This window comes from Haliotis rufescens, unplaced genomic scaffold (genome assembly GCF_023055435.1).
Source record: "Haliotis rufescens isolate VD_foot unplaced genomic scaffold, xgHalRufe1.0.p SCAF_31, whole genome shotgun sequence".
NCBI classification, from domain to species: Eukaryota; Metazoa; Mollusca; class Gastropoda; order Lepetellida; family Haliotidae; genus Haliotis; species Haliotis rufescens.
This window is the reverse complement of record NW_025964013.1, coordinates 4,418,279-4,442,152: the sequence shown is the minus strand read 5'-3', so window position 1 is coordinate 4,442,152 and position 23,874 is coordinate 4,418,279. Positions and strand designations below refer to the sequence as shown.

At 44.0% G+C, this 23,874-nt stretch overlaps 1 protein-coding gene across 3 annotated transcripts; it reads right to left on the bottom strand.

Moving 5' to 3' along the window:
• Window positions 1–922: 922 nt before the first annotated feature.
• LOC124122559 (angiotensin-converting enzyme-like) lies at window positions 923–23,874 on the bottom strand. 3 transcript variants are annotated; one of them, XM_046485619.2, is made up of 12 exons: window positions 23,719–23,874; window positions 14,824–14,961; window positions 13,513–13,721; window positions 9,608–9,762; window positions 8,322–8,557; window positions 7,186–7,383; window positions 5,640–5,916; window positions 4,474–4,700; window positions 3,807–3,948; window positions 3,110–3,208; window positions 2,020–2,142; window positions 923–1,127 (listed from the first exon to the last, which is right to left on the bottom strand). In XM_046485619.2, exons 2-12 carry the CDS (start codon window positions 14,942–14,944, stop codon window positions 944–946), a joined length of 1,971 nt encoding a protein of 656 aa, XP_046341575.2. In that variant the 5' UTR covers window positions 14,945–14,961; window positions 23,719–23,874; the 3' UTR covers window positions 923–943. The 3 variants fall into 3 exon arrangements, with proteins under 3 accessions (XP_046341575.2, XP_046341576.2, XP_046341574.2); XM_046485620.2 differs by having other exon boundaries at window positions 23,715–23,866; XM_046485618.2 differs by lacking the exon at window positions 23,719–23,874 and adding an exon at window positions 23,517–23,664.

Sequence of the window (23,874 nt, the reverse complement as noted above, 5' to 3'; positions counted from 1 at the left end):
ATCACTTCAACCGTCGAGACTGTCCAGGAATGTAGGGTTCAAGTGAGTGAGTCAGTTGTGTTTAACGCCGCTTTTAACATTATTCCACTTATATCACGGCGTGTCAGTTTAATGTGGGAGGTAAGCCCGAAATGGTGCAGTGCTGACAAACCTAGAAACATAATCGGGGCGAACTAGGATTCGAACCCACAATTATAGGTTTCTGGCATCCCCAACGGACGCAACTCTGCACAGCGAATTGCGGTTCCTTAGACGACTGGGCCAGCCGTGCCCCCTTAGGGTACAGCGAGCTCATCATCCTCGTTTGTCAGCAGGAACTAACAACACTCTCGGCTGTTCACGTGTTAACGTCTAAGCTTAATGGAAGCGAACGCGAACGCTCAGCTGTAACGATTCACCGATACCTACGATATCATCGATACTAAGGAACAGACAATAGTTGAATCGTCGGTCTGAGGTCGCGATACGCTAAATTTAGACAGAGACTGATAGAGTTACCTCCCTTAAAGGGAGAAGTGGCACAGCCATCTTGTAAACTTGGCGGAATGCGAGGACGAAATGATAGAGGACGCGCCTGCTTTTAAACTATTACATTTAATAACCATTCCTAAATTTAAAACTGTTTTGTTCTTGTTTTTTTAACAAAATTTTGTTTTGAGATAATAATACGTAAATGTATGAATCCAGAGGTTTTATAGTTATATTTCAGTGATTTCATCATTTCTTACTATTTGTTGGTGTATCGTGATAGCAGCGGTATTGCCATTCTGTATCATGATACATATTGTATGCAAGATACCAGGCGATACTCAGCTCTAGTGGTAACAGACGTGTGATACTTTGGAGGCCCACACAGATGAGACACAGCCAAATAAAAAATAATAGGTATGTGTGTATATGGTGCCATCACTAACACAAACAGTGAGGAATCAGCTTTTTTATTTCAATCCTCCCAGTTGATGCTGGCGCCGTCCCAGCCCAGATTCTCGCCCTCGTTCTGGACCTGCAGCCACTCCATCAGCGGGTTGAAGTACTCCAGCAGCGCACCCGCAGACACGTGACGGGACCCAGTCAACTGCTGCAGTGCATCTGGCCAGGGCTGACTGGCGCCAAGACTCAGCATGTCTCTGAAGGTCAAGCAAATTGATGCATCAATAGAAAAAGCGACACAACCATGTCCACATCCAATAGAAATCTCTGCATAAATCAGATTTGATTGTACGATTCCGACTATATCACGAGTATGTGTTTATTGATCATTATCAAATAGTGATGATACCAGGTGTTCGCGAAAAGCTGAGCGTATCCTGCCTTGTTGTAACCTTGATCAAATAGCTTCTGAGCAGGAGCTGCATGACGCTTTTTGAAATTTTGGTAGAAAGGGCATGCTTGATTGTATCTCAAACGTTGTGAAATATTGTAGGAATATTGCACGAGATGTACAGTCTTGAATTGATCCCTGACATGTTTTGTACAGTACATTTTTTACATATATTTTGATAAAGATTGCATGTTGTGTTGAGACTCTTGTGTAGGCGAGCCGGAGACACGTGTTGTGTTGATTGGTTGGTTGGTTTGTTTTTTTACGCCGCACTCAGCAATTTTCCAGCTATATGACGTAAATAATCGAGTCTGGACCAGACAATCCAGTGATTGATATCATGAGCATCGATCCACGCAATTGGGATCGATGACACGCATCAACCAAGTCAGCGAGCCTGACCACCCGATCCCGTTACTGTTGTGTTGAGACTCTTGTGTAGGCGAGCCGGAGACACGTGTTGTGCTGAGACTCTTGTGTAGGCGAGCCTGAGAAACGTGTTGTGTTGAGACTCTTGTGTAGGCGAGCCGGAGACGCATGTTGTGTTGAGACTCTTGTGTAGGCGAGCCTGAGACGCGTGTTGTGCTGAGACTCTTGTGTAGGCGAGCCTGAGACACGTGTTATGGTGAGACTGTGTTGGTGACGTAGCCACGCGTGGTGTAGATGGACAATACATGACAATACAGAAAAACCCTCACTTTAGCTTCTCGCCGGCTTCTTTAGATTGGTAGAAATCACACGTGTGCAGCGGCCCCTTGTGGCCCCTGACAGCACACATGGCCTCGTAGAACTGGAACTGGACGATGAAGCTGATGAAGTAGCTGTGGGAGAGAGAAGCGTGTGGCTACATGGACACTTCACATCACGTGGACCTAGGGTGGGTTAGAGTAGCACCCGGGAGCCGGGGGGCGAGGAAATGTGTTTGTTTGTGTGTTTATTTGTCGCACTCAGCAATTGGGATACGATGACGTGCATTAATGCAACCAAGTCAGCGAGCCTTGACTCTTACGACAAGCATAGTCGCCTCTTACTACAAGCATAGTCGCCTCTTACTACAAGCATAGTCGCCTCTTACGACAAGCATAGTCGCCTCTTACTACAAGCATAGTCGCCTCTCATGACAGGCATAGTCGCCTCTTACGACAAGCATAGTCGCCTCTTACTACAAGCATAGTCGCCTCTTACGACAAGTATAGTCGCCACTCACGACAAGCATAGTCGCCTCTTACGACAAGCATAGTCGCCTCTCATGACAAGCAGAGTCGCCTCTTACGACAAGCATAGTCGCCTCTTACTACAAGCATAGTCGCCTCTTACGACAAGCATAGTCGCCTCTCACGACAAGCATAGTTGCCTCTTACGACAAGCATAGTCGCCTCTTACTACAAGCATAGTCGCCTCTTACGACAAGCATGGGTTCGTGACCTATTCTACCCCGGATCTTCACGGGCGAGGAAATGGAAAACATGGCTCAACATGGGAGCTTCTACATTTGAGTTCAACTTGATGTTTACTAGATGTAAACACACACGTCACCATGACATTGTAGTTTATATTTAAAAAATATATTGAGCGGCGAAGTGTGGCAAGATAAGTTCCGGAAAGAGACACGATGAATTGACGCAAAGTGAAACAAGTACCGGATACACGAGAATCTCACTACAGAAAACAAACGACGACCCTCCCCCAACCATCAACTCCCCCCTCACCCCCCAAAGCCCGCCTATACACTTGCACACGAGCCATCGCACGCATGCACACACAAATGCGAAGAACCTGTTCCCTCACCACATATAGGGGGAGTTGGACGGCACGTGGTACTTGGCGGCAGGGTCGAAGTCTCTCTCCGACCGCGGGTTGGGAGACACAATGCCCTGGTACTTCAATCTGGAACAAGGCGGATAGGTTGATATGCTAGTAGGTATTTGGCTCATATTTTGTGAATATTTGGCAAAGTTAAAAATGCATCTCATATTTACTTAGTGAGTAGGTATGTTTTTACGCCGCTTTTATCTGTAGTCCAGCAATATCACGGCGGGGGACACCAAAAATCATCTTCCAGAGGCAAGGGAGTTAAATGACTGTAAAAGTCCACGTGCAACCTGGATTTTTAACGCGAGTTAACTCCCTTGCCTCCGGAAAATGCCGAAAATTGGCTTTACACATTGTACACATGTGGGAAATCGAACCCGGATCTTCGGCGTGACGAGCGCACGCTTTAACCAGTAAGCATCCCCACCGCCCCCATCTACTGAAACATGGTAAATACTCGTAAATAAGATCAGATTGTACAATGTGTGAAGAACTACAGCGAAATCACATTAAGGCTCAACCGCGGGACTGATGACATATATGGAGCTGTACACAGTAGCAGCAAGAGGAGTTCCGACGCTAGGCCGATAATGGTTCTGCCAGGATCCTGAAACTTATCAAACTTTGCGCTATATGTGAACAACATGCATGAGAAGACTGGGTCCTGTCTCACCGTAGTTTCCAGTACTCCTTGTTAAGGTCCTCGTCGGGGATGTCTCCGCTGAACACCCGCCATCGCCACTTGTCAATCAGATAGCCGTACGGCAGGAACGCCACCTTGAACAACGCCATGGTCAGCAGGTCGGCGATGTCGCCTGGAAGGGACAGACAATAGGTCGGTACAGTATAACGCTGGCTACAGTATTCACTGCTGTATTTGTCTGTTTGTTGTTTAACGCCACACTCAGCAATATTCCAGCTATATGACGGCGGTCTGTAAATAATCGAGTCTGGACCAGACAATCCAGTAATTGATATCATGAGCATCGATCCACGCAATTGAGATCGATGACATGCATCAACCAAGTCAGCGAGCCTGACCACCCGATCCCGTTAGCCGCCTTTTAGGACAAGCATAGTCACCTTTTACGGCAAGCATGGGTTCGTCGCTATATAAGTGCAATAATCTTGGACGCGACGTTAAACCCAATTTCACCTCACTTCACCTCTTTGGCGTGACGAGCGAACGGTTTAACTACTAGCCTACCCCATGGCTCTAGTAGTGTCTGGTCGGACAATATCGTCATGTTCCATCGTGGTTTGCCTGTACCAGATATGACGACTATAACAATACCATGTTTGCCTCCACATGAAACAATCACTGTCAAGTATGTATTCACCGTCTTCCGTCCTCGTCGCCGTGTCAATGAGGCCGATGGAGTGGAGGTGTTCGCGGGTGACGACAGACAGCGCCATCGTGTCGCCCACGGCTTCGTGGAAGGCGGAGTTGGCGCCGGTACGGTAGATGGTGGGCTGGCCGGAGTACGCCATGAAGTACTCGATGTGGCCCATCTCGTGGTGGATGGTGTACAGGTAGTCCATGGTGACGTCGGTGCACATCTTGATGCTGAGGAGATATGAGAAGAGGAAATATGAGAAGAGGAGATATGAGAAAAGTGAGTGAGTGTGGTTTACGCCACTTTTAGTAATCTCCCAGCAATATCAGGGCGGGGAACACCAGAAAATGGCTTCACACATTGTACCCATGTGGGTTATCGAACCCTGAGCTTTGACGAACGCTTTAACCACTAGACTACCCTACCGCATAAGATGCGAGAAGATGAGATATAAGAAGAAATTTTAGGTTCTGTAGCTCACGTGATACGGAATAATAACTTATAAACGCCAAATAAGTAAATGCGACAAAACTCTTTCCATGGCGACAGGAAATCTCAGCTAAAAGCAGCGTCAATTATTGTATTTATGTTTATGACTCACTATCAGATAGCAAGCTAATGTTCATGGCTACTCAGAGCTAAAAACGTAATAGGCCTCAGTTAGTTCTTATAGTTTCCAACGGCAGGCTAAATTTTGGGCCAGGTCGGACGTTTCCCTATATTGTTTGTTCGTTAGTTTGTTGTTTCACGCTCAGCAATATTCCAGCTATATAACGGTTGTCTGTAAATAATCGAGTCTGGACCTGACAATCAAGAGAATGACATCATGAGCATCGATCTACGCAGCTTGGAGACGATGACATGCATCAACCAAGTCGGCGAGACTGACTACCCGATCCTCTTAGTCGCCTCTTACATCAACCATGGGTTGCTGAAGATAAGTTCTAACCCGGATTTTCACGGATGTTATTTATTGGAGTTCGACCAACCGAAGGGCCAAAGTGGAATGCTGTGCCCATGGACAGTAGTTTTAGACACCATTTGCCCATTGCTTAATTGGCGCTGATACATACTGTTTCCAAAATAGATAATATTTCATAAATTTCTTTAAGTTGTCCATCGAATACACAAACAAACGACATATCTGTCTTCAACATGAATACGCTTACCGAAAATCGTCCTTTGCAAACAAATCCGAGGCTGATGCATGACACGTGACTTCTCTCTCTTCCGGCTTGACAAACATAGATTTCTCCCAGAATACATCCGTCATTGGGAAGAGTCCGATGGATTCATAAAACTGCTCTGAGAGGCGAAATAGTCCTGTTACATTGAACCGTTGTTTGAGCTTGACTTCCGCCGACTTTGCGACATCATTGTGAGGGTCTGTAGACTTCGGCAGGACGATATCTGATATCATCTGCCAGTTCTGGGCCCACATGTTGCCTGCAAGAAGAAAATAGGGGTCACAGACACTAAGCACACATGTTGACTGCAAGAAGAAAATAGGGGTCACAGACACTAGGCACACATGTTGCCTGCAAGAAGAAAATAGGGGTCACAGACACTAGGCACACATGTTGACTGCAAGAAGAAAATAGGGGTCACAGACACTAGGCACACATATTGCCTGCAAGAAGAAAATAGGGGTCACAGACACTAGGCACACATGTTGCCTGCAAGAAGAAAATAGGGGTCACAGACACTAGGCACACATATTGCCTGCAAGAAGAAAATAGGGGTCACAGACACTAGGCACACATATTGCCTGCAAGAAGAAAATAGGGGTCACAGACACTAGGCACACATGTTGCCTGCAAGAAGAAAATAGGGGTCACAGACACTAGGCACACATATTGCCTGGAGAGTAGGGGCTACCACAGGGTACAAATCTGTTTGTATGTCTTGAAACCAACAAAGCCATTATAACGTCTATTTCATGCATGACTTGTCTTAGTTCATATTGAAATATGTATTAGTTATAAAACTGAAGGAAGCACCCGCCATTTAGTGAGTGAATGAGTGAGTTGGGTTTAACGTCGCTTTTAACAGTATTACAGTTATATCGCGACGTGTCATCTTAATGTGGGAGGAAAGCCCGAAGTGATGCAGGTCTCTGGAGTTTATCACTTCGGTGAAACCAACGAGCACGGGTATGGTGCTGACAAACCTAGAAACATACTCGGGGCGAACCGGGGACGCAACCCTGCACAACGAATCGCGGCGCCTTAGACGACTGGGCCACCCGTGCTCCCCCCACCCCCTCCCCACCCCATGGTGATGGAAAGATAAACATCAACAGTGAAGGAAGAACATTCCTATTAGTAGTTCTGAAACACTCAAGGCAGTACTGAAACAAGTAACTTTGTTGTTTAACGCCGCACTCAGCAATATTCCAGCTATATGGCGGCGGTCTGTAAATAGTCGTGTCTGGATCTGACAATCCAGTGATTGACATCATGAGCATCGAGTCACGCAATTGGGATACGATTACATGCATCAACCAAGTAAGCGAGCCTGACCACCACAGTCGCCTCTTGAGACAAGCACAGTCGCATTTTACGGCAGTCATGGGTTGCTGAAGACTTATTCAACCCTGGATCTTCACGGGTAAACAAAAGTAACTTGTCCTTTTCAAACGTTTCACGTAACTTTTAGCAACGACATATTTTTAACATATATTATTTGGAGAAGAGGATGCAGATTACGAGTTACCAAGCAAGTGAGCAGGTATCGCTCCATTCGTTCCAACGATATCTGCTCCGTAGAAATTCGTTAGTTTCCGGCGAACGTATGCTTGCAGCTGGACATACAATGGTTTGACGTCTGACCACAGCCTATCACAAAGTTCCTCTAGGTCACGTGTCTGGTCAAACTGGTGATCTCGCCAGTAATCACCATAATCTTTGTATTCTGAAACAGATGGATGACACAGACATATATTTATACAGCGTGGTGTCCCATTCTTCCAACTATTTCGTTGTTTACAATGCTATGAGAACTTGTATGTTCTGATCATGTTCCTAGGTCAATGTACCCCAGCGTTTGCCGCAATGTTTGTATGTTGCAGCATGTTTTATTGTGAAATAAACCACACTTTGGTCTTCATTTTTCTTTGCGTTTTATTGCGTAGCTAACTTCTATTGTATGATAAACAACTCTCACTCGTCGTTAATTTCTCTCAATTGACGAGTGCTGATACACCCAGTTTTTTTATACTTTATACTTCCACTTTGTATGCTGTCATAGTCAGTGTAAAAATGACAGCTCACCAGCTTCAGTGGCAGATGGATAAGTGATGTCATTTGATTGTAACGTCGTGGTAACCGATGACGTCTCAATGGTCAGCAAAGCATTGTGATGCAATGTCCATGTCGCGATATCTGATTTGATGAAATATCATGTATGTCTCGGAATAAACCGAGACAGACCGGAATAGGCCGAGACTGCGTGCAGGCAAGCAGGGCTGAGTACTGGTGACACGCGGCACATCCCCTCCGTGATCCAGGGGATAGAGAGGCTGTCGGAGAGTGGAGTGTCGGTGTTTCGACTCCAAGCCACGTCATAGCAATAGACGTTAAAGAAAGTACTTGTTGTGACCCTGCCTGGCGCTCGGAATTAGGGGATGCGACAAGGCCTGGTCGGCTCGGAGTCAGTATACTGTGTCTGAGTAGGGTATTATGTTAAATTGTGGCATGGTAGCTCAGTGAGTTTGTATATATGATCGGCATTAGTCCGGACTAGTACAAGCAGCCACACATACATGTGCATGCACGTCGCTATAGAAGTACAACAATCTTGATCGAGACGTTAAAACCAATTTCACTTCAACTCACAACAGTACATCCTACCATTTTGCACGGCTCCCTGGTTCAACAGTTCCACGTACTGGAGATACAGCGGTTTGATGGGTGGACCAGTCGCGTTCCTCCACCCATCCCACGCCCACAGCAGCTTCTCGGGGTCAGTGCTGGTCGCCATGAGTCGAATGAGTTCCGGTTCTATCTGCAGACAGTTTTCCCCGTCCCGACACACCCGGGCAGTGCTGTAGAGCTCAGACATACGGCCCTCGAGATCCTTCTGTTTCCTGAGAAGACACCACTATACGTTAATACACAACCTTGAAATTACTAGTTAATCGTGAACGTATGGGCCATTCTTGCACCAAACTCACATTAAATGTTATTTATTAATACCTTATGCCCATACACCTTGGAGACATTTAATACCAAAAATGCTATTACAAGCCTGGTCAGTCAGAATCAGTCGCAAAGATTGCCAATGTATGTGGTAACGGCAAATAGTCTTCATTGTGAGTCAGACCAGATTTTCCTGAACAGAGATTTGGCAACAGGACATTTTTCATCTCCAGGTCTGCGTCTCAAAGTACCTGCCCTCTTCCTTGTCTCAAGGCTCTTCGTACATGAGATCTTCCTTGTCTCAAGTCTCTACGTACGTGACATCATCCTTGTCTCAAGGCTCTATGTACGTGGGATCTTCCTTGTCTCAAGGCTCTTCGTACCTTTAATCCACCAGGTCTGCAGTATCAACGTACCTTACATCTTCCTTGTCTCAAGGCTCTACGTACCTTATTTCCTCCAGATCTGCGGCTCTACGTACCTAACACTTTTCAATTTGCGGGCTCTACGTACCTTACAATTTGCGGGCTCTACGTACCTTACACCCTTCAATTCTGGGGCTCTACGTACTTTACACACTTCAATTTGCGGGCTCTACGTACCTTACATCCTTCAATTTGGGGGCACTGCGTACCTTACACCCTTCAATTTGGGGGCACTGTGTACCTTACACCCTTCAATTTGCGGGCTCTACGTACATTACACCCTTCAATTTGCGGGCTCTACGTACATTACACCCTTTAATTTGCGGGCTCTACGTACATTACACCCTTTAATTTGCGGGCTCTACGTACATTACACCCTTTAATTTGGGGGCTCTACGTACCTTACACCCTTTAATTTGCGGGCTCCACGTAGCTGACATCTTTCTTGTCGCCCGTACAAACCTCATGTCCTCCGTGACGGGCTCTACGTATCTTTCATCATCCTGATCTCACGGTTCCGCGCACCTGACGTGGGTCAGTGGGGTCAATGTGCGTCGTCCAGGTGTTACGTACCTGACATCCTCCGTCTCTGCGGGTTCGGCGTACTTTGTGAGCAGCCGGAGTTGTCTGTCTGTGTCGGAGTGAAGGCCCCCTCTCTTCCGCCACTCCCGGGCCTGCCCCAGGATGGTCGGATACCACTCCGAGTACTTCGTCTCGCTGTTCGCCAACTGGTTAAATGCGTGATGAGGTTTTATATCAAGGTTTACCAACATTCAACAATATCATAACGGCAACTGGGTGAATAAGTGAGGAGGGGGTTTATAACCAGATTTACAAAACAGGAAGCATTATCATAACGGCAACTGGGTGAATAAGTGAGGAGGGAGTTTATAACCAGGTTTACCAACAGGAAGCAATATCATAACGGCAACTGGCTGAATATGTGAGGAGGGAGTTTATAACCAGGTTTACCAACAGGAAGCAATATCATGATGGCAACTGGGTGAATAAGTGAGGAGGGAGTTTATAACCAGGTTTACCAACAGGAAGCAATATCATGACGGCAACTGGGTGAATAAGTGAGGAGGGAGTTTATAACCAGGTTTACCAACAGGAAGCAATATCATGATGGCAACTGGGTGAATAAGTGAGGAGGGGGTTTATAACCGGGTTTACAAAACATGAAACAATATCATAACGGCAACTGGGTGAATAAGTGAGGAGGGAGTTTATAACCAGGTTTACCAACAGGAAGCAATATCATGACGGCAACTGGGTGAATATGTGAGGAGGGGGTTTATAACCAGGTTTACAAAACAGGAAGCAATATCATGATGGCAACTGGGTGAATAAGTGAGGAGGGGGTTTATAACCAGGTTTACCAACAGGAAGCAATACCATAACGGCAACTGGCTGAATAAGTGAGGAGGTGGTTTATTACCAGGTTTACAAACAAGCAACAATATCATAACGGCAACTGGGTGAAGAAGTGAGGAGGGAGTTTATAACCAGGTTTACAAACAAGAAGCAATATCATGACAGGGAGGAACAATATTCTCCAAAATAACTCTGCCCTCGGGTCTTTGAACAAAATTGCAGGGCTATTTCTGTAAGGCACAACAAGAAGGCCTCCCCAAATTGTATCCATTACTAGAATCGAACCTTAGATGAAGCCGTGACAAGCGAACACTTATGTTGTTGAAGACCCGTGAAGGTTCGGGATAGAATAGGCCTTCAGGAACCCATGCTTGCAGTAAAAGGCGACCTTGCTTGAAAGAGGCGACTAACGTGATTTGGTGGTCAGGCTCGCTGACTTGGCTGATGCACGTCATCGTATCCCAGTTGCGTTGATCGATGCTTATGATGTCAATCACTGAATTGTTTGGTCCAGACTTGATTATTTACAGACGGCCATCATATAGCATTAATATTGCTGAGTCCGGCGTTAAACATTAACAAACAAACGCATATTATGTTGTTTGTGTTTATTAAGGAATAATTTCATACTTTGAAGTTTACACTGTTTCATGCTGATTGGTTGAATGGGTAGTCACGTGATCTGATATTTGGAGTTCACACACCTGTGAACGGACAAAAAAAGTTCACACGATGTGAACAATTTTTTGTGAAATTGATCGTGTGAACTTTTGCCGGAACTACTTTATGGGGTTTCCCCGAAATCTCGATCGGTGTTTACGATCAACTCGTTTAATCCCTGCATTTATCAGCAATGTAATTAATTTAGTATTTTTGCTTGGTCTTGTAACATTTCATCTGACTTATAAATAAATAAATGCTTTGATTCTGGTGTTTGATGTCGTCTAGCTGCTAGGCCTAGATGAAACAAAACGGATTGTCTTTGCGGTGATTTGGATATGGAATGGATATCTTTCAATACTGATAACGCAAGTGAAGAAAATTAATTCTGTAAAATAACTGAGGTGAACGAAATTGATTTATTAAGCGATATTGACTTTTATGCCTTGTTTTCGGAAATGACAGGAATCTAGCACCAATGAAAACAATGTCGTACCCTGCTCAGATGTGGCCGCTGACACAGAGCAAACGCGACTGCTCCTGATCAATCCCAAACTAAAACCCGATTTACTATCGTATCGGGAAAAAAATCTAAGATTTTTGAGAAACCATAAAACATATAAATGCAAGTAAAGAAACTTAGATTTAAAAAAAACCCCAAAAAACTTGGAGATTTGGAGAAACCATAAAACATAAATTTAAAAAAAAAATGCTTGCCTGTTTTACCGATTGATCATCGGAGACGAGAAAATATCCGTAGACGGAATTAGAAATCTACTATTCCGGTTTCTGAGTTTGCCGACCTTCTCCGTGCATTTATCTGGTTTATAATTAATTTAGTATGTTTGCCTTTCTCTTGTAATTTCGTCTGACTTAAAAAAAAGGCTTTGGTTCTGGTGTAAATGTCGTCTAGCTGCTAGGCCTAGATGAAACAAAATGGATTGTCCTCACGGTGATTTGGATATTGAACGGTGATCTTTCAATACTAAAAACGCAAGTGAAGAAAATTAATTCTGTAAAATTACTGAGGTGAACGAAATTGATTTATTAAATGAGCGATATTGACTTTGATGCCTTGTTTTCGGATATGACAGGAATCTAGCACCAATGAAAATAATGTCGTACCCTGCTCAGATGTGTCCGCTGACACAGATCGAAGCGACTGCTCCTGATCAATCCCAAACAAAAACCCGATTCACTATCGTATTCCCCCCCCCCCCCCCCCCCCCCCCATCCTGACCCTCTTTTAGGCCGAGAAGCGGCGGCACATGAGGAATGACGGGGCACAGAAATGGAGCCAGTAGGTCCATCTCAGGTGACAAGAGACACCAACTGTGCAAAGTATCACAGCACACACGACAAATCCCAAACTCAAAATACAGCACATCCTGACGTTGAATATTAACACAAAAGACACAAGTTTCAGAGCACTCCGTTCAATCCCCTCCAGTACATTCCGCATCGTCCGAATTGGTTTGCGATTATCCAAACACAAGCAACACATTCATAAATCGGTGATATTCCCAATTTGCTAGTGCCATGAGAGGGTTCACGCGTCGCGGTGTTTTCCATAACTGCTCCTTGTAGCACGGGTTGCGAGCGGTACCTTTGATCTTACCCGTGCTGTATCATGGTAGTAAGAGCACGGTTTCTTAAAGATTATTACCATTGGCTGATGCCAAGATCAGCAAGCCCCGCCTACTGGCTTGAGAAATTTCAAACTTACAACAATGTTTCTATAACATAAACGTCATTTTCAACAGCAGTAAGTATAAATTTCATCCTCATGCTCCCGTTCGACTCTAACTGCACCTATTTACAAACTTATGTGACGTCATATATAAATCCGCGCTTGAAGGTTGACCTCGCCTCGGTGCATCGAGGCCATGTTTATATTTTTGTTCACCTTGCTGTAACCTATTTTTAAGATTTGATTTATCCCAGATATTGTTTGTAAATTTGTTCAGAGAATGAAATTATGTTGACATATTTCTAGATTATGTTGTATATACTCAGAGAACTATTTTTCTTTGCGTAACTGAGTATGAGTGGGGCGCCTGAGTGGGGAAATGGGACCGAAAGCCGGCAAATACCGACAAAATAACATTGTTGCAATGTTCTTCGGCGAAACCAGAGGACTTCAAATTTAAGCAAACATTGTTACGATATTATTCGGCGAGACCAGTAAACTACAAAGTATGAAATTATAAGAATTGAACGTAAGCTCGGAGGTTCCCACTGTTTAACAAGCGTTTTTAAATCGTTCACACTACGTTCAATTCTTAAATAAAATCTCATCCATGAGAACAGCACTCGTTAATTAACCCATAAGAACCACATGAACTATACAGCGCACCACTGTGGGGATTGATATACTTGCTGCGTGCTACTGTGTTTACTTTCCCCTCGTATGTTTACATGACGTCCGGGCGGTCGGTCACCTGTTCTCGGTTGGTGTCGGTGATGTTTGTGCTGAAGGCCCACTCCGCTGAGGACATCCTGTTGTTCCATACTCTGAGCTGCATGTTGACATCCTCCAGCCAGAGCTCCACAGAGTCCTCGTCCTCCCGCTGTCGGTCCTGCTGCTGATTCTGCTGTCGGTCCTGGTCCCGTTTATCACTTGTGCCGTCAAAGGAGTCTTTTTCCAGCTCTAAGAAGAGAAGGAGGAGCGGACATTGGGTCGGTTATAACACACCATGTATGTTAAGGATCTACACACTGTCAACTCACATTATTTACACATTCAACACACAGGATATACACATGTAACACAGGATATACACATTCAACACACAGGATATAGATAGTTAACACATAGGATATGCACAATTAACACAGGATATAGACATTCAACACCGGATATAATCATTTAACACACAGGATATACACATTCAACACAAGATATACACATTCAACACACAGTATATACACATTTAACACAGGATATAGACATTCAACATAGGATATACACATTCAACACAAGATATTCACATTCAACACACAGGATATACACATTTAACACAGGCTATACACATTCAACAAAGGATATACACATTCAACACACAAGATCAGGTGAGGTAAAGGGTAAGCGTCATTTTTACACTTAACCTGACAAGAAATAGAGGTACGGCGCGACACAAAGGGTGAACCCATTCACCACGGAGGCTAGACATTCAACACAAAGGGTGAACACATTCAACACGGAAGATAGACATCCAACACAAAGGGTGAACCCATTCACCACGGAGGCTGGACATTCAACACAAAGGGTGAACACATTCAGCACGAAGGCTAGACATTCAACACAAAGGGTGAACACATTCAGCACGAAGGCTAGACATTCAACACAAAGGGTGAACACATTCAACACGGAAGATAGACATTCAACACAAAGGGTGAACACATTCAACACGGAGGCTAGACTCTCAACAAAGAGGAACCTTCACAAGATCTAGGGGACCTACACTATCATAAATATAAGCCGTAAACGCCAGAAAAAAAGCAGTCTCGATAAGCCGACAAAATTGATTCCATTGGGCGAAAAGGCAGAATAGCGGTGAAAATTACATAAATGGAAAACTGAAAATCAGCGATGACACCAGATGATAGCGAAAACGGTAAGCATGTCCTACCCTTCAAGCAGCACCCGTCACTCACACATTTGTATAAAAAGTGTTTGTTGCCTGAACCCACACAGCAGTACTCCTGCCATGTGACGGCGGTATGTACAGACAATTAAGTGAAACACTCACCCATCAACTCAAGAAGGACTTCACGCAGCTCCGAGTCCAGGCTCCGTGCGGGACGCTGGGGTAAGGCCAGTGACGTCACAAATAGGCCAAGCAGGAGGGTCAAGCACGTGAGACGACCCATGATGTTAATCTGCTGACCTGAAGACGGAGAAGGTATAAATGCTGACCCGAAGACGGAGAAGGTATAAATGCTGACCCGAAGACGGAGAAGGTATAACTGCTGACCAAATAGCTTCGTCCGGGGTCGTTTGGGTGGGGATATGGTGGCAGTGTTCAGGCGGTCAAATGATAGCTCAGTTTGCTGCTGGTTTAAAAATAGTTCAGGATGTTGCTGAGAGCCAGGCAACAATATGACCGTCGGGGAGATGTCTTCCAACTCCAGTGAAGACCTCCAAGAAATATGCTGAACGCGCCGTGGCCTATACGTCAATGATCGCAATGTTACAACCCGCCCACATACAAAAATCCACACCCAAAATCCCACAGATATTGTTTTGAAATATGTTAGGATATATTATCTGCTGATTATAGCAAGAAATTATATAATTGTGTTTAACTGTTTGCTTTGTGTTTACAACATGGCGACGCCGTGAGTTCGAGTGTGTAATTACAAGCGTGTGTTCATTTGTATCTATATGGCGGCGTTGTCCAATTAGGAATAATCCGGGTATTCTGGCCACCATATTTCTCATATCTGTCACCAAACATACATTTGTATGGAGAACTTCAAATCTAATCACGTTGTATTTGCTGTCTTGTATGTCCGAGGACTTGTAATTAGTAGCTGATATTTAGGTAACCCCAACAGTCGACAAGATGGAATCCGTTTCGTGGAGAGCTGATTAACTTGACCGAATATGAAATACAATCTTTGTCAATACAGCTTGCGACTTGTTGGCTGCCACGGTGGAGGTGTCTACGATTCGAGATGTTCTCGCGCATGCTCATAGCTAACTTAAGATGATTCTATGCAGCTGATAATATGTGAAGGATGGTGTGTGGTAGACTGCAGCAGATGCTTGGTCACAGTAGTCTTAATCATAATTAGTCAGATTTTTTTATCAAACTTCCTTCGGTGGTACATGAGTAGGGTAACATACGAACAAAGACATTTCCATGTTCCTGTCTGTTTTAGAAAACAAACTATACTCTAGAAGATTTACGTTGCAGAGATCCAGATAAGCTGCGTATCTGCGTAAAGAACGCATCAGAAATGCAGAAATACGCAGTAAAATAATATCCAAGCGTATCAAATACGCAACGAACATTACAGTTACGCTACAAAAATAAAACTTGTGCGTATATTCAAAATATTGTGAAGTAACCCTGCGTATTCGATTGGCAAATAAGCAACTTATTTTGAAATTATAAACGGGCATTCCGTCAACCTTGCCAAACTCCACGATGACAGTTACATCATGATCATTTGCCATCACACTTGTGGAAGTATCGTGGTATTTTTGAGTCCTATAAAGCACTCGAACCCACACAACACCAGTTTGCAGGGACTAGATGAATAGAGTTTTTAAATATTTAACTTAAATACCCACATGTGTAAAAACTAGTGGGTAACAGAAATTTGAATACCCAGATAGAATTACTGATACGCAGTGATTTTAAAATGCATGGGTAAAATACGCACAACACCAAAAGCTTATCTGGAGCTCTGCGTTGTACCGCGTGTTATGTGGGAGTCTGAGATGTCATTCACTGCCATCATGACATAAGAGTCAGCATTGAAATATGTGGATGTCCAAACAACCAAAATCTATCTTTGGTTAATCCTACACGAGTGTAATATATCAATGTGCTTTGTCCAATAATATTTTTAAGGCATATTTTAAGTCTTACTCAAACTTTCTTTCCTCTCTAAAAGTTAAACATTTTTTGTGTATATACTACACTCAAATATTCCATTTTAGAAATTAAACTATTTTAACCTCTAAGTTAGGTTGTATATGTATATGTGGAACTCCCCACCAGTCTAGCCGGGCAGTTATGGTACGGTACACCACAAACATATGGCTGTTAAGTTTTCTAATATGTGAACATGAGCAAGTCTTTGGCCCAAGCTGAGTTTCATAGATGTAAATAAAAACATGACAAACATATGGTGAAAAGATCTGCTTGGATCACGGTCTTGCCCATACTTAGATGTTCATTTAAAGTTCGCAACATCGGGCTTAAAGTCATTAAACTCCACCTTGTCCGAAGTCTGAGAAGTCGAACTCTTACAAGTGCAAGAGTGGGTGAGTATGGTTTTACGCCTATTTTAGCAATATTTTAGCAATACCACGGCGGGGGACACCAGAAATTGGCTTCACACATTGTACCCACGTGGGGAATCGAACCTGGGTCTTCGGCGTATCGAGCGAACGCTTTAACAACTAGGCCACCCGACCGCCCCCAAGTGTAAGAAAGCTAGATGACATGTGTACATGTCTGATAATATCTCATACCAATATATCAAAGTTTCAAGCAACTTCATAATTTGACATCTCCTGCGGGCCAAAAATGTCCTTCTCCTTCAACCTACTTTAGAACAGATATATGTTTTACTCAAATACTCAAAAACAAAATGTGATTAAACACATGTATTAGAAACGGAAAACTAATAACTGGAGATTTCCATGTCGTAAATATTCTAGCTTAGGAACTGTTTTATGCCAGAAAGATTGCAGATACAATTCAAAATCAAAGTCACACCTCAAATGTTACTTCCCTGTCAAAGTGAAAGTGCTGCACATTTCATCTCTATTGGGAATAAAATAACAGCCAGACATTTCAAGACTGCCTGTGTAATGAGCATTTAAATTTGAAATTAAATAAATATATACTTAAGAAAGCCCATGGGGCCCTCTTCAGTCTAATTAAAACCGGTACACTTTATTTTTTTAGAGAAATAAACAGCAACACTGAGTTATGATCGTCTAAAACAATATTATAAACAAGAATATTATCAGAGTTGTTTTTGTTATGGAGTACGTAGTTAATGAATTATCTGGTTGTGTGACGCGAATATCTTCTGTTTGGACGCTGGTTAGATTCCAGGTACCACTGTGAAAACGAAGGAGAGAAATTAATCAAGTCTAGAGGAGCAAAAACCGGGTCGGCTCATATGCGACACTTTTCATAATGAATAGATGACACTCGAGCCACGACAGGGTGTTTTGCCAATCAGGTCTTGCACAAATCTAGCGTTACCAATACACCGTTGTCAGAATTACAGATTTCAATCAATACGGTGCCGTAGTTTGAAACAATTGAATTCTTGGGGGAACATAGATTAAATCGGTTTTTCTGTTGCCAAGTAGTCTAAAATTTACATGATTGTAAGATCTGTTTGAACCTTGCCATTCACGGATGTTGTTCCATCGCCAACACAAACGGGAAGACGACTGGGTCCTGTCTGTCCTGTCGCATGCAGCAGCCCATTGATGAGAGGTGGGGGTGGGGGACCGAGAAGGGGGCAACACTACCACATACCTGATGCAGAGATCTAACTCATCATAGAGTGGATGTGGGCGGTGGGGTGACGTTCTGTCGTCACGGCGAAGGATCAATGTGTTTCACATGGGTCCCACCCGTGAAGACCTGGGGTAGAATAGGTGCTAACCGTAAAAGGTGGCCATGCTTGTCGTAAGAGGCGACTAACGGGATCGGGTGGTCAGGCTCCCTGCCTTGGTTGATGCATTTCATCGTATCCCAATTTCGTAAATCCATGCTTCTGACGTCAATAACTGGATTGTCTGGTTCAGACTCGATTATTTACAAACCGCCGTCATATAGCGGGAATTTTGCGGCGTTAAACAACAAACACATGGGTACAATGTGTGAAGCCCATTTCTGGTGTCCCCCGTCGTGATATTGGTGGAATATTGCCAAAAGCGGTGTAAAACCATACTCACTCATTCTCACTTGAGTAAAGTGGCAACAGAACTTTAGTCATGTACATACGTCAGAGAAGAGTTGCAGACCAACATGTCAAGGTTATACGGCACTCTGACGTCCAACAATGGTGTCCCCTTGACAGCTTATCAGTCGTACTCTGTCCGGCGTTGCTCTATGCGGGTTGAAACACGCCGCCATCATAAGCATGGGTTCCGCTTCGATCTCACATCCTCAAAGCAAGACTGCAAGGGTGGCCGAGTGGTGTAAGGCGCTCAGAATTAGCCAGGTTCAAATCCCGAATCACGTCCACATTCGCCCCCGATCATTGGTCCGTCAGCACTTTCGCCGTGAAATAACTAACTCACTCCCCAAAGGGTAACTGCGCTGGATAAAATGGCAATCTAACGAAATATTTAATTTCGATACTGCTTTCCGAACTGGATCAACATTTAACCCTGAAAGATGTCTGAAAAATTTCAGCCCTGTATCCACAGCGATTTCCGGCAAAATGTTCCCATTGAAATCGGATGGACGGACTGTACCCGAGCCAATATCTCCCTCCAACTTCGTGTCATGGGATAATTACATATACCCAATATCTAAGTCTCACACGTGGCACTAACTACACTGGCTAGAGAGAGTGAGTATGGTTTTACGCCGCTTTGGGCACTATTCCACTATATCACGACGGGGGTACCAGAAATGGCTTCACACACACTTGCTGCACCTACATCACTCTGGTATCTGCGTCAGTGGGCTCTCGTGTTACCAGCAACGGAACAGATGGTGCTTTGTCTCCAGCTGTGCAATTATCAAATACAGTATGGTACCTGTCATGGCATTAAATCCCCGATCAAGGTAAAAAAAAAGTCATTATATACGATTGTCATTATACGAGTCTCCGCATAATGTGTAAGGTCAGCATCAAATGAGTTGGTTGGTTGGTTTGTTGTTTAACGCCGCACTCAGCAATATTCCAGCTATATGACGGCAGTCTGTAAATAATCGAGTGTGGACCAGACAATCCAGTGATTGATATCATGAGCATCGATCCACGCAATTGGGATCGGTGACATGCATCAACCAAGTCAGCGAGCCTGACCACCCGATCCCGTTAGTCGCCTTTTACGACAAGCATAGTCACCTTTTACGGCAAGTATGGGTTGCTGAAGACCTATTGTAAACCTATAGAAAGTGTGTTCTGTGTTGTGATTGGCTAATTTGGGTCACATGACCAAATGTCAAAGGTTGAAAATATGATTTGCATTCCCTGAAGCAAGCGACCGAAGGTGTTAAAGAGTGCGCATGTTTTTTTCTAAATAAAACAGTAGGTTTACAATATCGATAAATTATGTGTGTGTCTATTTCCGGGATTTTATCGAGTATTTGCATCTTGGAAATTTTCATTCGAGCCCCTCAAGCTAACGCTTTCGGGTCTCGAGATGAATTTCCAAGATGCAAATACTCGATAAAATCCCGGAAATCGACACACACATAGTATTTATTTATCTTCTAATTCTACCCCGGAATCTTCACGGGTCGCATCAAATGAGTGAGTTGGGTTTAACGCCGCTTTTAACAGTATTGCACTTATATCACGGCGTGTCAGCTTAATGTGGGAGGAAAGCTCGAAGTGATGCAGGTCACAGACGTTTACCACTTCGGTGAAACCCATGAGCACGGGTATGTTGCTGACAAACCTAGAAACATAATTCGAACCCACAATCATAGGTTTCTGGCCCAAGGGACGCAACTCTGCACTGCGAATCGCGGCGCCTTAGACGACTGGGCCACCCGTGTCCCCGGGTTGCTGAAGACCTATTCCTCCCCGGATGTTCACGGGTGACATAGTTATAGACTTATATACTACTCAAAATAGGCTAAAGAACATCCGTTTGTTTCATGACTAACTGTAGCAATACGAAAAAATAGGCTGTTCTTTCACTTCGCTTGAGTGGTATACATGCAATTGCATTGCGACTGTCAATCCTGAGTAAATATAACTTGAGAATAACAAAAGCAAGAGAAAACCAACCTAGATTTTCTGCCGAAACAGATTCCACTTGGCGTTAAGGGCAAATAGCTGTGGAAATTATATGAATGGACCACTGAAAATCAGTGATGACACCTGGCCCCGGGATCATGAAAGTGGTCTTAAGTTTGTTTCATGATTCCAGGGCCTGGTGTCCTGCCCTACCGGTAGAACCCGCCAGTCATACAATTTGCATACAAAAGTAAGAGTATTTATAGCCTGACGCAGCACAGCAGTACTCCTGCCATATGACGTCAGCCTGTAAACAAACCAGACAATCAAGTGATCGATGAACCAGAAAATCCAGTGACACGAGAGTACCATTACTGATTTTGTTGAAACTAATAAAAACGGTATGTTAATTTTAAATCACGTCTGTTGTGTAGAAGTGCAGTGTTTTGCTGCTTGTAAGTCATGGAAACACGTTAAGGAATATATTCGTCTTCAGACGGTGGTCGGCCCGACATGCTTGGTTGAAGGAGAGTCACCGCTACTATGACGACATTGACGTTCAGCCTGACTACACCCATTGACACCACTGTAGATGTAAAGCGCTCTCAACAACACACGAGTCGTACATAGCTACAGCCAATGTACCGTCGGGGTACAACAGTGACAAAGGAAACCTTTCGTAGGCGACACACCCTCCCCACCCCCTCCCCCAAACATCCAGACTGTGTCAGCCCTGACGCACACGTCGTAGGCTATGTTAAGAAAACAGAACCAAGATACGTCACAACATTCCTGATTGTAAATTAATAACGAAGATCGACTTAGAAAATCACTTGAAGTTGGAGAATTTCTTTCCGAATGTGCCCTCCAACGAAGAATATTTAACGTGCTTGTAACAAATGTTAACAGGCCAACCATATAGGATTTGAAACAAATCTTATCGAGTATCGAATCTTGAGAATGTTTGCAAGACTCTTGATGCGGATTAAAACAATATTTACTGATCACAAGATTTCGAGATTAGCTTTACAGTTACTGAAACCTTTTAAAAAAAATAGTTTACCCGTTTCTTGACAACTTAACCAGTAGTGTATATATTCATATCACTTGCATGTACCACTGTTGAAAGTTTTGAGAATTAATCCATGTTTGTGTCACCATCCGAAAAACTAGCGTCAATTGTTCACAAACAAGCATGCTGAAGCCCAACAATCCTGGTATAAGTAGGATCATGCTGATATGAACAATCAAGTCTAATTACATGCTCTGGTCGTTATGTACATTTAATCCACATCGCACCTCAGCATGGTTGCGGCGATTGCCGTGCCAGATATAGGCTGTGATGACGACATGACACCAGCTGGGACTAGATCGCTAATGAGGTAGCTTGTCGCCATCGACTTCTGGGAATCATGCAGGTTAACCGGCCTAAATAGATCTAAATACCCCATGTGCGTTCATATTAATATCAACGCAAGAAATGTCCAGGGTGAATTGAAACAGATGATAGCATTTTTACGGTATTTATCTTGAAACTTCTATACAAAGTGACTGGTGTCTTCAGATACTTATATGGTCTCTCGTTTCACTAGGCACATATGGTATGGTCGTATATTCTGATATGAATGTTGGCAACTGATTCACGTGTAGTCTCTCTGCCTCATCAGTGGGTTTATGCTTGTCGACCACAGACCCAAGTACCAGTGATTATCAAAGTTACAAACACCCGTGTTTTGACAAATTCGAAGTTTATTTTCATTTCGGAACATCGAATAATCCTACGAATTTAACTGTACCGAAGTGCGAAGTCTGAAAATGTATTATCTGAGCTGGTAATAAACAAGCAGCACGATCACCCTTGCATGGGAATGGGGTGGACATTACCGCTCCGTTTGTCAGTCAGTAAACGATTTAGACGTACTCACAATAGTGAGTATTATTGTACGCCTCTTTCGGCAATATCACAGCGGGGGAAACCAGAAATGGGCTTCAAACATTGTACCCATGTGGGGTATCGAACCCGGGTCTTCGGCGTGACGAGTGAACACTGAAACCACTGGGATACCCCACCGCCCCGTACTCACAAAACCTAGTCATTTATATTAATAAATATTGAATTGCAGGTCAAACTTCACTGACTTTTGTCCAGCTGGCTACTCTTTTGTCGAACCCAGAAACGATGTTCACTTTATCAGTCAGTGTAGTTGTCCTGGCCCAAACACATTTCCTTTCTTTGAGAAAGTGAGATAACATTTAACCTGGCATGAGCAATATTTCAGCCAGAATGGTGTTGTGTACCGATGTAAAAAGCTACTGGTGAGCGAGAACAACAAACCTTAACCGAGAAGTACATTAATTTACCGTGTTCTAGTCGCACATAGTATAGCTTGTATTGAGTGAGTATGGTTTTACGCCGCTTACAGAGTACGGAATGGGGTGGACATTACCGCTCCGTTTGTCAGTCAGTAAACGATTTAGACGTACTCACAATAGTGAGTATTATTGTACGCCTCTTTCGGCAATATTCCAGCAATATCACGACGGGGGAAACCAGAAATGGGCTTCAAACATTGTACCCATGTGGGGTATCGAACCCGGGTCTTCGGCGTGACGAGCGAACGTTTTAACCACTAGGCTACCCGACCGCCCCTCGTTCGTTTGTATTGAAATATTCTGATGGGTAGATGATGTACGTGGGGTGGGGTGGGGCAGGGTTGGATGGGTGGGGTGGGGCGGGTGGATGGTTGGGATGGGGTTGGTTCGAGTGCGTGGTGTTTGTGGGTAGGGTAGGTAAGTTGAATAAAGTACTAATACTCACCGTGAATAGACGCAAACTGTGTTTTTTTAAAATCCATACAATGTACAGTAATAGTTATTTACGTTGTGTGCCCAGTGACAGCTGCAGGTTGTTCTGCTGCAGGTGTCAGTCAGCCCCGGAAGGTGGGTGATGGACAACCACAGCTGTAGTCAGAAGTGTTGGCTACCTATATCCACACAGGTCGAACAGTCTACTCACCTACCTGTCTTAAACTGTGGTCAGCGAGTGTCCGTCAAGTCATAGCCTCCAGAAATGTTGTTGTTCCAAGTTTACAAGTTTCCCTCTCCGCTCACTCAATCCGTGTGCCGACAGTGAACTCACTCGAGCGTGGGCCTCGGCTATTTCAACATTACTCAGT

Excerpts from the sequence above, each read along its gene's own strand:
- LOC124122559 (XM_046485618.2), bottom strand. The coding sequence starts at position 23,553 with ATGGATTTTAAAAAAACACAGTTTGCGTCTATTCACG. Across the intron at positions 9,763-13,512 it reads CCGACACCAACCGAGAACAG|TTGGCGAACAGCGAGACGAA; the intron begins GTGACCGACCGC and ends GCATTTAACCAG. Across the intron at positions 2,143-3,109 it reads TCCAACTCCCCCTATATGTG|CTACTTCATCAGCTTCATCG; the intron begins GTGAGGGAACAG and ends TCTCTCCCACAG.